Source organism: Amblyraja radiata, unplaced genomic scaffold (genome assembly GCF_010909765.2).
Source record: "Amblyraja radiata isolate CabotCenter1 unplaced genomic scaffold, sAmbRad1.1.pri scaffold_429_ctg1, whole genome shotgun sequence".
Classification (NCBI taxonomy): domain Eukaryota; kingdom Metazoa; phylum Chordata; class Chondrichthyes; order Rajiformes; family Rajidae; genus Amblyraja; species Amblyraja radiata.
The window spans coordinates 120,499-135,486 of NW_022630532.1; the positions used below are offsets into that span (position 1 = coordinate 120,499).

Consider the following 14,988-nt stretch of genomic DNA (forward strand, 5'->3'; position numbering starts at 1 on the left):
GATCCAGTGTACACACACACTCACACATTCCCAGTGTACACACACACACAGACCCAGTATACACACACCCAGTGTACACACACCCACAGACCCAGTGTACACACACACACCCAAACACACAGACCCAGTGTATACACACACCCACAGACATAGTGTACACACACACCCACACACACAGACCCAGTGTACACACGCACCGCACACACAGAGACCCAGTGCACACACACACCCACACACAGACCCAATGTACACACACACACACACAGACCCAGTGCACACACACACACACACACACACACACACCCACACACACCCAGTGTACACACGCACCCCACACACAGACCCAATGTACACACACACCCCACACAGACCCAATGTACACACACCACACACACACAGACCCAGTGTACACACACCCACACAGACCCAGTGTACACACACACCCACACACAGACCCAGTATACACACACACCCACACACCCAGTGTACACACACCCACAGACCCAGTGTACACACACACCCAAACACACAAACCCAGTGTATACACACACCCACACATAGACATAGTGTACACACAGACCCAGTGTACACACGCACCCCACACACACAGACCCAGTGTACACACACACCCACACACAGACCCAATGTACACACACACACACACAGACCCAGTGTACACACACACCCACACAGACCCAGTGTACACACACACCCACACACAGACCCAATGTACAAACACACACCCACACACAGACCCAGTGTACACACACACCCACACAGACCCAGTGTACACACACACACCCACACACAGACCCAATGTACACACACCCACACAGACCCAGTGTACACACACACAGATCCAGTGTACACACACACCCACACAGTCCCAGTGTACACACACACACACAGTATACACACACACCCACACACACAGACCCAGTGTACACACACACACCCACACACACAAGACACCCTCCCACACAAATAGACCCCCTCCCACAGTGACACACCCACCCCACACACACAGATCCCCTCCCACGGCCACAGGTTGGCAGCAGCCAGGCCTTGCCCAGTCTCTGGGCTCACCACCCATGCAGGGGTTTCACAGGGAGGCTGTCTCTGGCCTGTGGGGGTGGGTGAGCAGTCTGGGGTGGGGGGTAGAGGCGGGACTGGGGGGGCAAGAGAAGTGGGGGGATGGGGTAGCTGCCACAACACCTCTCACCACCCTGAGAACAGCCGGCTACCCTCGCCTCATCTCCACGCTGTTCTTTACCTGAACACAAGGTGAACCCGCCGGAGAGCGAGGGAGAGCAAGAGGGAGGGGAGGAGGGAGGGGGAAACAAGAGTGAGAGGAGGGGGTGAGCAAGAGGAAGGGGAAGGGAGGAGGGGGTGAGCAAGGGGAAGGGTGGAGGGGGAGAGCAAGAGGGAGGAGAGGTGGAGGAGGAGCGGGTGAGGGAGGGGACGAGATTGAGGGGTGGGCAGGCTGACCAGAGCTCCAGGCTGCAGGCAGCAGCTCTACTGTGCACACACAGCATCTGCATTATGAATGCTGTGTATAATTGAAGGTAATTGGAGAGGTGGACAGGGTGCGGGGCAGAGGAACAGGGAGAGCGCTGGGGAACTGGGAACAAATTAGTGTGTGATTGTGACACGTGTGTGTGTTTGTGATGGGGACACGTGTGTGTGTGTGTGAATGGGACACGTGTGTGTGTGAAGGGGACAAGTGTGTGTGTAACAGGGACGTGTGTGTGTGTGTGACTGGGACACGTGTGTGTGTGTGATTGTGACGTGTGTGTGTTTGTGATGGGGACACGTGTGTGTGCAATTGTGACACGTGTGTGTGCGATGGGGACACGTGTGTGTGTGTGATGGGGACACGTGTGTGTGTGACAGGGACACGTGTGTGTGTGATGGGGACACGCTTGTGTGTGCGTGTGATGGGGACACATGTGTGTGTGATGGGGACATGTGTGTGTGATGGGGACACGCTTGTGTGTGTGTGATGGGGACATATGTGTGCGTGATGGGGACACGTGTGTGTGATGGGGACACGCGTGTGTGTATGACGGGGTACGCGTGTGTGATGGGGACACGCCTGTGTGTGTGACGGGGACACGTGTGTGTGTGTGTGTGTCTGTGATGGGGTGTGTGTGTGTGTGATGGGGGCACATGTGTGCGTGATGGGGACACGTGTGTTGGTGTGATGGGGACACGCGTGTGTGTGATGGGGACACACGTGTGTGTGTGATGGGGACACGTGTGTGTGTGATGGGGACACGTGTGTGCGTGACGGGGACACGTGTGCATGATGGGGGCATGCGTGTGCGTGATGGGGACACGCGTGTGTGTGTGACTGTGACACATGTGCGTGCCGTGACCGTAGGTGCCGGCGAGCGTTCCCGGCACCAGGCTGTGAGCACTGAAGCGCGGAGCAGAGCAGAATGGACGGTGAAGGGCCAGACCTGCAGTTCCTGCTGTCACTGGCTGCTCCTCAGTGTCGGGGTTGGTCACCGTCCCGGCGTCCCGGTAACATCTCGGCTCTGTGGGGGGGAGGCGAGCAGGAGAAGGAGTGAAGACACTCACACCCAAAACATCACCCATTCCTCCTATCCAGAGATGCTGCCTGTCCCGCTGAGTTACTCCAGCATTTTGTGTCTTTCTTCGGTGTAAACCATCATCTGCAGTTCCTTCCTTATTACCTTCCATGTTACCTGGGTTGTGGGCTTGTCGTCTATTCCCCACATGATGTTATACACCTCTAAAGATCAGCCTTCATCCTGCTATGCTCCAAGGAGTCCTAGACTGCCTAACCTCTCCCTATAGCTCAGGCCCTCGAGTCCCGGTAACATCCTCGTAACAGCAGCATCTGTGGAGGGAATGGACAGATGATGTTTCGGGCCAGGACCCAACTTCAGTCTGAATAATGGTCTCAACTCAAAACGTCAGCTGTCCATTCCCTCTGCGGATGCTGCCTGCACTTCCCAGCGCCATGGAATCCTTCCCATAGCAGGGTGACTGAGCTGAACACAATACTCCAAATGTTGCCTCACCAGCGTCTTGTACAACTGCAACAAAACATGCTAATGGATGCGCACCCATTGCCCACTCTCTCTCCGCGGAGAGGTGCAGTACCTCTGGGTGGTGGCTCTGGGGACAGAGGGCAAGGGGCGGAGGGTGTGAGAGGGTGGGCAGAGGGGGGGGGCGAGTTGGGGAGAGGGCGGGGGGATGGGGGGAGAGTTGGTGAGAGGGTGGGGGGAGAGTTGGTGAGAGGGTGGGGGGAGAGTTGGTGAGAGGGTGGGGGGAGAGGGTGGGGGGAGAGGCGGGGTTAGATGGCGGGGGTAGAGGTGCATTACCTGCGGGTCTCTGTTTCTGTCCCTGGGACATGCGCTCGGTGTTGGTGCTCGCGTCCCTCCTCTCCGCCGCATTCTTTCTGGTGGCGGCCAAACAGTGCAGCTCCGCAGCAGTGGCAGCAGCGAAGCTCCCTGCAGCCCATGCCGACAAGATGGGGGCACTAGGACCTGGAGGATCAAAGCAACACTCTGGTCTGCCCAGACCCTAGGGGTACGCAGGGAGGGGGGGTGGGGGGCAACGGCTGACACCATTGCAAAGTAACTGTACAGCAGGGGTAGGGTGAGGAATGTGTACCGCAGGGGTGGGGGTGAGGGTGGGGACGGGGCGGGGGGCCTGTTCAGTTTAGTTTATTGGCACGTGTACTGAGGTACAGTGAAAAGCTTTTGTTGCCTGCTAACCAGTCAGCGGAAAGACAATACAGGATTACAATTGAACCATTCACGGTGTACAGATACATTATAAGGGAATAACATTTAGTGCAAGGTAAAGCCAGTAAAGTCCGATCAAGGATAGTCTGAGGGTCACCAATGAGGTAGACAGTAGTTCAGGACCATTCTCCAGTTGTGGTAGGATGATTCAGTTGCCTGATAACAGCTGGGAAGAAACTGTCTCTGAATCTGGAGGTGTGTGTTTTCACACTTCTGTACCTTTAATTGTTAATTCAGAAACAAGGGTCCTGAACTTAAAGAAAGGTAACTTTGAGGGTATGAGACGTGAATTGGGCAAGATAGACCGGCAATTGATTCTTAAAGGGTTGACGGTGGATATGCAATGGAAGGCATTTAAAGACTGCATGGATGAACTACAACAATTGTTCATCCCAGTTTGGCAAAAGAATAAATCAGGGAAGGTAGTGCATCCGTGGATGACATGGGAAATCAGGGATAGTATCAAAACAAAAGATGAAGCATACAAATTAGCCAAAAAAAGCAACCTACCAGGGGACTGGGAGAAATTCAGTCCAGCAGAGGAGGACAAAGGGCTTTATTAGGAAAGGGAAAATAGATTATGAAAGAAAACTGGCAGGGAACATAAAAACTGACTGCAAAAGTTTTTATAGATATGTGAAGAGAAAAACAAATATAGGTCCCTTGCAGTCAGAAACAGGCAAATTGATCATGGGGAACAAGGACATGGCAGACCAATTAAATAACTACTTTGGTTCTGTCTTCACTAAGGAAGACATAAATAATCTGCCGGAAATAGCAGGGAATCGGGGGTCAAATGAGATGGAGGAACTGAGTGAAATCCAGATTAGCCGGGAAGTGGTGTTAGGTAAATTGAATGGATTAAAGGCCGATAAATCCCCAGGGCCAGATAAGTTACATCCCAGAGTACTTAAGGAAGTAGTCAGCATGGATTTATGAAAGGTAAATCATGTCTGACGAATCTTATAGAAGTTTTTGAGGATGTAACTAGTAGAGTGGATAAGGGAGAACCAGTGGATGTGTTATATCTGGACTTTCAGAAGGCTTTCGACAAGGTCCCACATAAGATATTAGTATGCAAACTTAAAGCACACGGTATTGGCGGTTCAGTATTGATGTGAATAGAGAACTGGCTGGCAGACAGGAAGCAAAGAGTAGGAGTCCTTTTCAGAATGGCAGGCAGTGACTAGTGGGGTACCGCAAGGCTCAGTGCTGGGACCCCAGCTATTTACAATATATATTAATGATCTGGATGATGGAATTGAATGCAACATCTCCAAGTTTGCGAAGCTGGGGGGCAGTGTTAGCTGTGATGATGCTAGGAGGCTGCAAGGTGACTTGGATAGGTTGGGTGAGTGGGTAAATGCATGGCAGATACAGTATAATGTGGATAAATGTGAGGTTATCCACTTTGGTGGCAAAAACAGGAAAGTAGTCTATGTTAGCATTCATAGCAAAAGGATTTGAGTATAAGTGCAGGGAGGTTCTATTGCAGTTGTACAGGGTCTTGGTGAGACCACACCTGGAGTATTGCATACAGTTTTCGTCTCCTAATCTGAGGAAAGACATTCTTGCCATTGAGGGAGTACAGAGAAGGTTCACCAGACTGATTCCTGGGATGGCAGGACTTTCATATGAAGAACGACTGGATAGACTCGGCTTGCATTCGCTAGAATTTAGAAGATTGAGGGGGGATCTTATAGAAACTTACAAAATTCTTAAGGGGTTGGACAGGCTAGATGCAGGAAGATTGTTCCCGGCGTTGGGGAAGTCCAGAACAAGGGGTCACAGTTTAAGGATAAGGGGGAAGTCTTTTAGGACCGAGGCGAGAAAATCATTTTTTACACAGAGAGTGGTGAATCTGTGGAATTCTCTGCCACAGAAGGTAGTTGAGGCCAGTTCATTGGCTATATTTAAGAGGGAGTTAGATGTGGCCCTTGTGGCTAAAGGGATCAGGGGGTATGGAGAGAAGGCAGGTACAGGATACCGAGTTGGATGATCAGCCATGATCATATTGAATGACAGTGCAGGCTCGAAGGGCCGAATGGCCTACTCCTGCACCTATTTTCTATGTTTCTATGTTTAGGTGGGGAATAGTGCCCAAAGGCGAGGGATGGGGGGTGGGGACGGTGCTCAGCGGGTGTGGGGATGGGGTTGTCCCCTGGGTGGTGCAGGGATGGTAACCCCAGGGTGGGGACGGACGCAGTGAGCCCCCTCCCCCCGGGCTCCCTGTACTCACCAGTGGGGTCCACACCTCCCTCTGCTGGGTCGGTCAACAGTACCATATCCCCCGACTCCTGCATCACACACACCCCCATCACACACCACCCAAAACAAATACCTCCCCCTCCCGGCCCTAGCCCCCCGCCCCACGCCCCCCCCAGACCCAGACACCCTCTGTCCGAAATACCCCCGTCCCCATTGCCCCGTCCCCCGACTCCTGCGTCACACCCCCCCCCCCCCCCCCGAAACAAACATTCCCTCCCCGGCCCACACCCAGCCCTCACTCTGGCCCAAATACCCCATCCCAGACACCCCTCCCCATCTATCAGCCCCCACCCCCAAATACCCCCTTGCCCCCTGTCCCAAACACCCACCCCTTCCCCCTTGCCCCAACCCAGCCCAGTAAAGACACCCTCAGTACAGGCATCCCCCCACATTGCCCCCTCCTCCTTCCAACCCCCTCCCACCCTCACCCCCCCTCCCTCACACTCACGCTGCTGTGTGGCCTGGGATCGGGGGGTTGGGGGGGAGTGGGGGTCTCAGCCTCTGTCGTGGGCAGCTCCGTCTCCCGTTTACACACCATCTCCACCCTCCTGCTCTCACGTCGCCTCACCCTGGGGAAATAAAAGGCCAGGAATAACCACCCTCACCGTCCTGCCCCTCCCCATCCTGGAGGACCTCTGTTCATGATAGCAGAATTAGGCCACTCGGCCCATCAAGTCTATTCCGCCATTCTATCAAGCCGGATCTATCTATTCCTTTCAATCCCATTCTCCTGCCTTCTTCCCATAACCCTGACACCCGTACTAATCGACAATCTATCTCTGCCTTAATAATATCCATTGATGGCCTACACAGCCTTTGCGGCAATAATTCAACAGATTCACCACCCTCTGACTACAGAAACTCCTCCTCATCTCCCTCCTAAAGGGACGTGCTTTTATTCTGAGACTCTGCCCTCTGGTCCTAGACTCTCCCACTAGTAACCCCATTCCTGGCCACCCAGCTGCCCGACACCACCACCCCCCCCCCACCCAGCCTGCCCCCCTCATCCACCCACCCCGCACCCCCCACCTAGCCTGCCCCCTCACCCACCCACCCCCCAACCTAGCCTGATCCTCACCCACCCACCCCACACCCCAAACCTAGTCTGCCCCCTCACCCACCCACCCCACCCCACCCCCCACCTAGCCTGCCCCCTCACCCACCCACACCCCAACCTGATCCTCACCCACCCACCCCACACCTACCCTGCCCCCCTCACCCACCCACCCCACCCCCCACCTAGCCTGCCCCCCTCACCCAACCCCCCCACCCTCCCCCCCCCTAGCCTGCCCCCCTCACCCACCCACCCCCCACCTAGCCTGCCCCCCTCACCCACCCACCCCCCACCTAGCCTGCCCCCCTCACCCACCCACCCATTCCCCACCTAGCCTGCCCCCCTCACCCACCCACCCATCCCCCACCTAGCCTGCCCCCCTCACCCATCCACCCCACACCCAGCCTGGTCCCCTCACCCACCCATCCCGCACTCCCCCATCCAGTCTGCTACCCCACCCAGCTCTCTCCCCAACTCCTCTCTCCCCCCCTCTCCCCCCACCCTCTCCCCAACTTAATAGGGTCACAGGGTGATGGTCACCGGGTCACGTGCCCCCAGAATGAACGGCAACCAGCCATCCCGCCCTGTCTCCCACCTCTTCTTGCCATCGCGCTGTGTTGCGGGCTGGAAGGCCGGCAGCCTCATGGTGAGGAGATGGAGGGCCCGGGCCTGCAGCTGCCCTGGGGAACGCTGGGCCCTGTGCAGCCCGCTCCGCTCAAAGCCAATGACGTCCCCCGCCGGAATGAGCCTCAGAGGATGCAGCAGCTGAGTCTGTAGACCAGGCAGGGGGACAGTCAGTATCACCAGTCAGAGACCCTCACCACCCCAGCCACGCTGCCATCTCACTGCTGCAGCAGCAAGCAGACACGGTACTGACCTCCCCACCATCGAAGCGATCTACAGGAGGCAGGCGCTGCCTCAAAAAGGCAGCCAGCATCATCAGAGACCCACACCACCCTGGCCATCCTCTCATGTCGCCGCTACCATTGGGAAGAAGGTACAGGAGCCTGAGAACTGTGACCTCCAGGCCCAGGAGCATCTTCTTCCCAGCGACCATCAGGCTCTTGCAAGCTATCCTAACCTCAGCAACTATGATCTTCCTGGGTACACAAAAATGCTGGAGAAACTCAGCGGGTGCAGCAGCATCTATGGAGCGAAGGAAATAGGTGACGTTTCGGGCCGAAACCCTTCTTCAGACTGATGGGGGGTGGGGGGGAGAAGGAAGGAAAAAGGGAGGAGGAGGAGCCCGAGGGCTGGGGGATGGGAGGAGACAGCTCGAGGGTTAAGGAAGGGGAGGAGACAGCAAGGGCTAGCAAAATTGGGAGAATTCAATGTGCCATCCGGACGCAAGCAACCCAGGCGGAATATGAGGTGCTGTTCCTCCAATTTCCGGTGTTGCTCACTCTGGCAATGGAGGAGACCCAGGACAGAGAGGTCGGATTGGGAATGGGAGGGGGATTTGAAGTGCTGAGCCACCGGGAGTTCAGGTAGGTTATTGCGGACTGAGCGGAGGTGTTCGGCGAAACGATCGCCCAACCTCCGCTTAGTCTCACCGATGTAAATCAGCTGACATCTAGAGCAGCGGATGCAGTAGATGAGGTTGGAGGAGATACAGGTGAACCTTTGTCGCATCTGGAACGACTGCTTGGGTCCTTGAATGGAGTCGAGGGGGGAGGTGAAGGGACAGGTGTTGCATTTCTTGCGGTTGCAACGGAAAGTGCCCGGGGAGGGGGTGGTACGGGAGGGAAGGGAAGAATTGACAAGGGAGTTGCGGAGGGAGCGGTCTTTGCGGAAGGTAGACATGGGGGGAGATGGGAAGATGTGGCGAGTGGTGGGGTCACGTTGGAGGTGGCGGAAATGGTGGAGGATTATTTGTTGTTGTTCCTGGGTTGTATTAAAGACCTTACTTCGCTGATTATTAATTTATCTGCATTTAGTTTAGTTTAGTTTAGTTTATGGTCACAGGAGTGCAGTTCTGATCTCCCATCTATCACATTATACCCTTGGACTAGATTTAATCAGACTTTACTGGACTTTATCTTGCACAAAACATTCTCTATCAAAACACTGTGGATGACTGGATTGTAATCATGTATAGACTTTCCACTGAGTGGATAGCACCCAATAAAATAGCTTTTCACTGTACCTCGGTACACGTGACAATAATAAACAAAACTAAAATATATGCGTCATTGCATTCATGGCCTGTTAAGCCGTAGCAAGTAAGAATTTCATTCTTCTGCTACTGGAGATATGACAATTAAACTCTCTTGATGCTTGCTTGTGCTTCAGTGCAAAGTAGGTTTAGTTAATTATTGTCACGTGTACCGAGCTGCAATGAAACGCTTTGTTTTGTAAGCTATCCAAACTGATCAGGTAATATTTAATACACAATCAAGTCATTCCCTCTTCTCCTCTCTCCTGTCAGGCAGAAGATACTTCAGGAAAGCATTCAACAAGGTTCCACATGGCAGGCTGCTCTGGAAGGTTAGATCGCATGGGATCCAAGGAGAGATAGCTGAATGGATAGAAAATTGTCTCCATGGAAGGAAGCAGTGGGTGATGGTGGAAGGTTGCTTCTCAGAATGGAGGCCTGTGACTAGTGGCGTGCCTCAGGGTTCGGTGCTGGGCCCGTTACTGTTTGTCATCTACATCAGTGATTTGGATGAGAACATACAGGGCAAGATTATCAAGTTTGCTGATGATACAAAAGTGAGTGGTTTTGCAGATAGTGAAGATGGTTGTGAAAAATTGCAGCAGGATCTTGATCGATTGGCCAGGTGGGCGGAGGAATGGTTGATGGAATTTAATACAGATAAATGTGAGGCGTTGCATTTTTACGTCTAACACGTGCAGGACCTACAGTAAATGGTAGGCCTCTGGGTAGTGTCGTAGAGCAGAGGGATCTTGGAGTGCAGGTTGCATGGTTCCTTGAAGGTGGAGTCACAGGTGGATATAGTGGTCAAAGGGCTTTTGGCTCATTGGCCTTCATCAGAGTATTAGTTTAGTTTAGAGATACAGCGTGGAAACAGGCCCTTCGGCTCCCCGAGTCCGCACCGACCAGCGATCCCTGCACATTAACATTTCATTATTCACACTTAGGGACAATTTTACATTTACCTCAAGCCAATTAACCTGCAAACATGTACGTCTTTGGAGTGTCAGGAGGAAACCGAAGATCTCGTATAAAACCCATGTGGTCATGGAGAGAGCGTGCAAATTCCATACAGACAGCATCGTTGGGCCGGATCGAACCTGGGTCTCTGGTGCTGCAAGTGACTCTATTGCTGACCCACCCTTTTGAGTATAGAAGTTGGGAGGTCGTGTGGCAATTGTACAAGATGTTGGTGAGGCCACATTTGGAGTATTGTGTTCAGTTCTGGCACCATGTTGTAGGAAAGATGTTGTCAAGCTGGAAATGGCACAGAGAAGATTTACGAGGATGTTGCCGGGACAAGAGGGTGTGAGCTATCGGGAGAGGTTGAGCTGGCTGGGACTCTATTCCTTGCATTGCAGGAGGATGAGGGGTTATCTTATAGAGGTGTACAAAATCATGAATGGAATAGATTGGGTAGACGTACAGATTCTCTTGCACAGATCAGGCAAATTGAGGACCAGAGGACATAGGTTTAAGGTGAAGGGGAAAAAATGTAATAGGAATCTGAGGGGTAACTTTAAATAGCATCTTCTTCCCAGGGTAGTAGGGTAATTAAGAACTAGAGGGCACCGTTTCAAGATGAGAGGAGGATGATTTAAAAGAAATCCTGAGCGGCAAATTTTTCACATATTTTTAATAGGCAAATTATTAATAGGAATCTGAGGGGTAACGTCTTCACACAAAGGGTGGTGTGTACATGGAACACGCTGCCAGAGGAGGTAGTTGAGGCAGGGACTAACCCAACGTTTTAGAAACAGTTAGGCAGGTACATGGATTTAGTTTTGGTATAAAGAGTAACATCCGTAACCCTAGGGTTTATAGGGTGAGGGCGGGGAGTGGAGAGGAGGGGAGGGGAGTGGAGGGGTTTATAGCAACGGAGGGGAGGGACAGGGAAGGGATGGGAGAGGAGGGGGAGAGGTGGGTAGGGGTGGACAGGAAGGGAGAGGGGAGGGAGGAAAGGAGGGGACGGGTGGGGAGAGAAACGAAGGGGAGGCCGGGTGAGGGGGTTAGGAGTGGAGAGGGGGTTATGGGACAGGGGGTGGGAGGGGAGGGGAGGGGAGGGGAGAGAAGGAGATGCTAAGTCAAACAAGTGTGCCACAAGGTTAACATTCTACCTGTGTTGCACTTTGTGCACTGTGTCTGTGACTGTAACTCCACTACACTGTGTATACACTATATCCCACAGTCTGGTATCTCTCCCCCTGCACCACCTGCTGTACCTGTGTGTGTGCACGGTGATTTCACCAGAGAACACACAAGGATTTTTCACTCTAGCTCGGTACACGTGACAAGAAAAAACCCCATAGTAGCATTGCTCACCTCTCCCCGTTCTGACCCCGATGTACATTAGCCTTCGCCTCTGCTGTCCAAACCTCACCCCTCCCTCCCCCATCCCATCTGTCCCTCACTCCCCCGTACCTGCGGCTGGTGACAGAAGCTGATGACGGGGGTCTCCCTCAGGGGGAAGAGGGTGGGCTGGGAGAATTGGGCCAGGGGGAGGAGAGTGGGCTGGGAGGGGTGGGCCAGGGGGAGGAGGGTGGGCTGGGAGGAGTGGGGCAAGCGGAGCAGGGGTAGGCAGCGGTGGAGAGGGGGGTGGGAAAATCTGGACCCCGGGGGGTGGTAGTGGCGGGGGGGCTGCGGGTGCTGGTGCTGGTCATGGGAAGACCCCTCGCCCGCCCCGACCCCCCTCCCCGCTCCTCCCTCCTTCCCCCCTCCGACCCCCCTCCCCACCTCGCCAGCTGTCTGGGGGTAGGCAGCAGTGTTCAGGTGGGCGGGGAAGGGGTCGGGCTGAGGTGTGTGGGTGGGGAAGGGATGAGGTGTGTGGGTGGGGAAGGGCTGCGGTGTGTGGGTGGGGAAGGGCTGCGGTGTGTGGGTGGGGAAGGGCTGCGGTGTGTGGGTGGGGAAGGGCTGCGGTGTGTGGGTGGGGAAGGGCTGCGGTGTGTGGGTGTGGGGGAGAGGGGGAGGGCTGTGGGGGGAGCTTCTGAGGGGGAGTGGGGTTGGGGAGAGGGGGAGGGAGTGGGAGGGGGGGGGGGGAGGTGGGGTGGGTAGTGGGGGGACAGGAAGAGGGGAGGTGGGGAGGGGGGGGTGGAGGTGGGGGACAGGCAGAGGGAGGTGGGGGTGGGGGTGTGAGTCGGGGGCGGGGAGGTGGGAGTGGGAGTGGGGGGCGGGGAGGTGGGAGTGGGGGTGGGGGGCGGGGTGGTGCGGGTGGGGGTGGGAGTGGGGGGCGGGGAGAAGGAGGTTGGGGTGGGAATCGGGGGTGGGGAGAGGGAGTTGGGGGTGGGAGGAAGAGGCAGGAGGGTGTTGTCTGGCGGGGTGGTGCAGCAGTTGAGGGTCGGGCCTGGTCGCTGGCGCTGGGACGTCCCGTGAGCCGCACACACCCTCGTCTCCCCGGCCCATCGGGAAACGTGCCGGCACCTGGGGAGAAAAACACAAGGTCAGCACACAGGCCCTAGGGGGAGGGGTCACAGAGCAGGGGCAAAGGTCACAGCCAGGGGGGCAGAGGTCAGGGGTGCGGGCAGGGGGCAAAGGATCAGAGCCGGGGGCCGGGGTTTTCATCGGGCAGAGAGCGCACCTCCGCTGTTCCTGGCCCCCACCTTCGCGATGTGTTTGTGTGTGTGTGTGAGTGTGTGTGTGTGTGTGCGGTCGGCAGCAAAGATCCTGTAGGATCTTTGATCAGTAGATGCAGCTCACGCTTCGGTCGAAGCTTTCCAGGCGAGTGAGCAAAACCCCTGGTGACTCATGGATAGTGGCTGGAACCTCCGGGAACCTCACGGAAACCTTGGGTGGGGCGCAAGGTCTCCAGAAGTTTCCGTTCAGGTTTCCTAGTGGGACAGGGGCTTTAGCATTCGTAGCAAAATGATTTGAGTAAAGGAGCAGGGAGGTTCTACTGCATTTGTACAGGGTCTTGGTGAGACCACACCTGGAGTATTGCGTACAGTTTTGGTCTCCTAATCTGAGGAAAGACATTCTTGCCACAGAGGGAGTACAGAGAAGGTTCACCAGACTGATTCCTGGGATGTCAGGACTTTCATATGAAGAAAGACTGGATAGACTCGGCTTGTACTCGCTAGAATTTAGAAGATTGAGGGGGGGATCTTATAGAAACGTACAAAATTCTTAAGGGTTGGACAGACTAGATGCAGGAAGATTGTTCCCAATGTTGGGGAAGTCCAGAACAAGGGGTCACAGTTTAAGGATAAAGGGGAAATCTTTTAGGACCGAGATGAGAAAAACATTTTTCACACAGAGAGTGGTGAATCTGTGGAATTCTCTGCCACAGAAGGTAGTTGAGGCCAGTTCATTGGCTATATTTAAGAGGGAGTTAGATGTGGTCCTTGTGGCTAAAGGGATCAGGGGGTATGGAGAGAAGGCAGGTACAGGATACTGAGTTGGATAATCAGCCATGATCATATTGAATGGCGGTGCAGGCTCGAAGGGCCGAATGGCCTACTCCTGCACCTATTTTCTATGTTTCTATGTTTCTATGATGTGAGTGGTGGGGACAGTGAGGAAGGATCAGGTGTGGTGGAGACGGGGAGGGAGAGAGGACATCTCCAGACGGCGGCGACCCATACAGACCCTGAGCTGAGTGACCTGCCACTCCGGGGGGTAGCTGGGCTGCTGGGGCAACAGACAGCTCTCCATGACAACTGCATCGCGCTCCTGTTCTTCAGACACAGGCTCCTGCCCGGCAGGAGGGGGGTCCGTGCGGGGGGTGGGCACGGGGGCCTGGCCGGGCACAGACTGGGGCAGCTGAGGGGCAGCAGCGGGCATCAACGACGGCCCCAGCACCTGCATCAGGCTCAGGAAACCCGCCTGCTGGAGCTGTGGGGGCAACACAGACACGTGAGAGAGGAAGGGGCAATGGGACGAGGGGGTGGGGGAGAGAGTGTGGGGGGGGGGAGGGAGACGTCCTGCTGGAGTTGTGGGGACAACTCAAGCATGTCACACAGTGAGGGGCAACGGGACTATGGAGTAGGGGGAGAGGGAGAGAGGGAGGGTGCGAAGAGGGGTGGGGAGGGGGAGATAGAGAGCGCGGACAGGGGGAGAGGAGAGAGAGCTGGCCTGCTGGACTGTGGCGGGAACGCAGGCACCTGGGAGAGTGAGGGAGCGAGCAAGGGACGAAGGGAAAACAGAGAGCGGGAGGTAAGAAGGGGGGAGAGAGAGAGAGAGAGACGGCCTGCTGCAGCTATGGAGGGAACAAACATGTCAGACAGTGAGGGCTGAAGAGTCAGGGAGCAGAGACGGGGAGGGGGGGAGAGAGGAGGATGGGGAGAGAGAGGGGGGTGGGGGGAGAGAGGGGGAAGGGGAGAGAGGTGGAAGGGGAGAGGGGGGGAGAGGGGGAGGGGGAGAGGGGGAATGAGAGAGGTGAAAGGGGAGAGGGGGAAGAGGGGGAGAGAAGGGGAAGAGGGGGAGAGAAAGGGAAGAGGGGGAGAGAAAGGGAAGAGGGGGATAGAGAGGGGGAAGGGGGAGAGAGAGGGGGAAGGGAATGAGAGAGGGGGAAAGGGGAGAGAGGGGGGAAGGGGGAGATAGGGGGAGAGGGGGGAAGAGAGGGAGAGAGAGGGGGGGAGGAGGAGAGCAAGAGGGGGAGGGGCGCAGGGGAGAACACAGACACGTGGGTGTGAGAGCCGAGGGTTACGGAAGACAGGGAATGAGAGAGGGGAAGTGAGGGGGGGGGGGAGATGGGAGGAAGGGAGAGAGAGGTAGGAGATGAAGAGGGGGAAGTTTGA

General features: G+C 55.4%; 1 protein-coding gene across 1 annotated transcript in view; it reads right to left on the minus strand.

Moving 5' to 3' along the window:
• Positions 1 to 14,988, minus strand: part of LOC116969939 (ciliogenesis and planar polarity effector 1-like) — a gene marked incomplete at its 5' end in the record, with an annotated part of 46,298 nt that overhangs the window by 16,882 nt on the left and 14,428 nt on the right. Inside the window, 8 exons of the mRNA XM_033016697.1 lie at positions 2,463 to 2,540; positions 3,354 to 3,518; positions 6,019 to 6,076; positions 6,496 to 6,616; positions 7,697 to 7,872; positions 11,678 to 11,800; positions 12,485 to 12,673; positions 13,838 to 14,083. Coding sequence (XP_032872588.1) covers positions 2,463 to 2,540; positions 3,354 to 3,518; positions 6,019 to 6,076; positions 6,496 to 6,616; positions 7,697 to 7,872; positions 11,678 to 11,800; positions 12,485 to 12,673; positions 13,838 to 14,083 — 1,156 coding nt within the window. The remainder of the gene's footprint in view (positions 1 to 2,462; positions 2,541 to 3,353; positions 3,519 to 6,018; positions 6,077 to 6,495; positions 6,617 to 7,696; positions 7,873 to 11,677; positions 11,801 to 12,484; positions 12,674 to 13,837; positions 14,084 to 14,988) is intronic.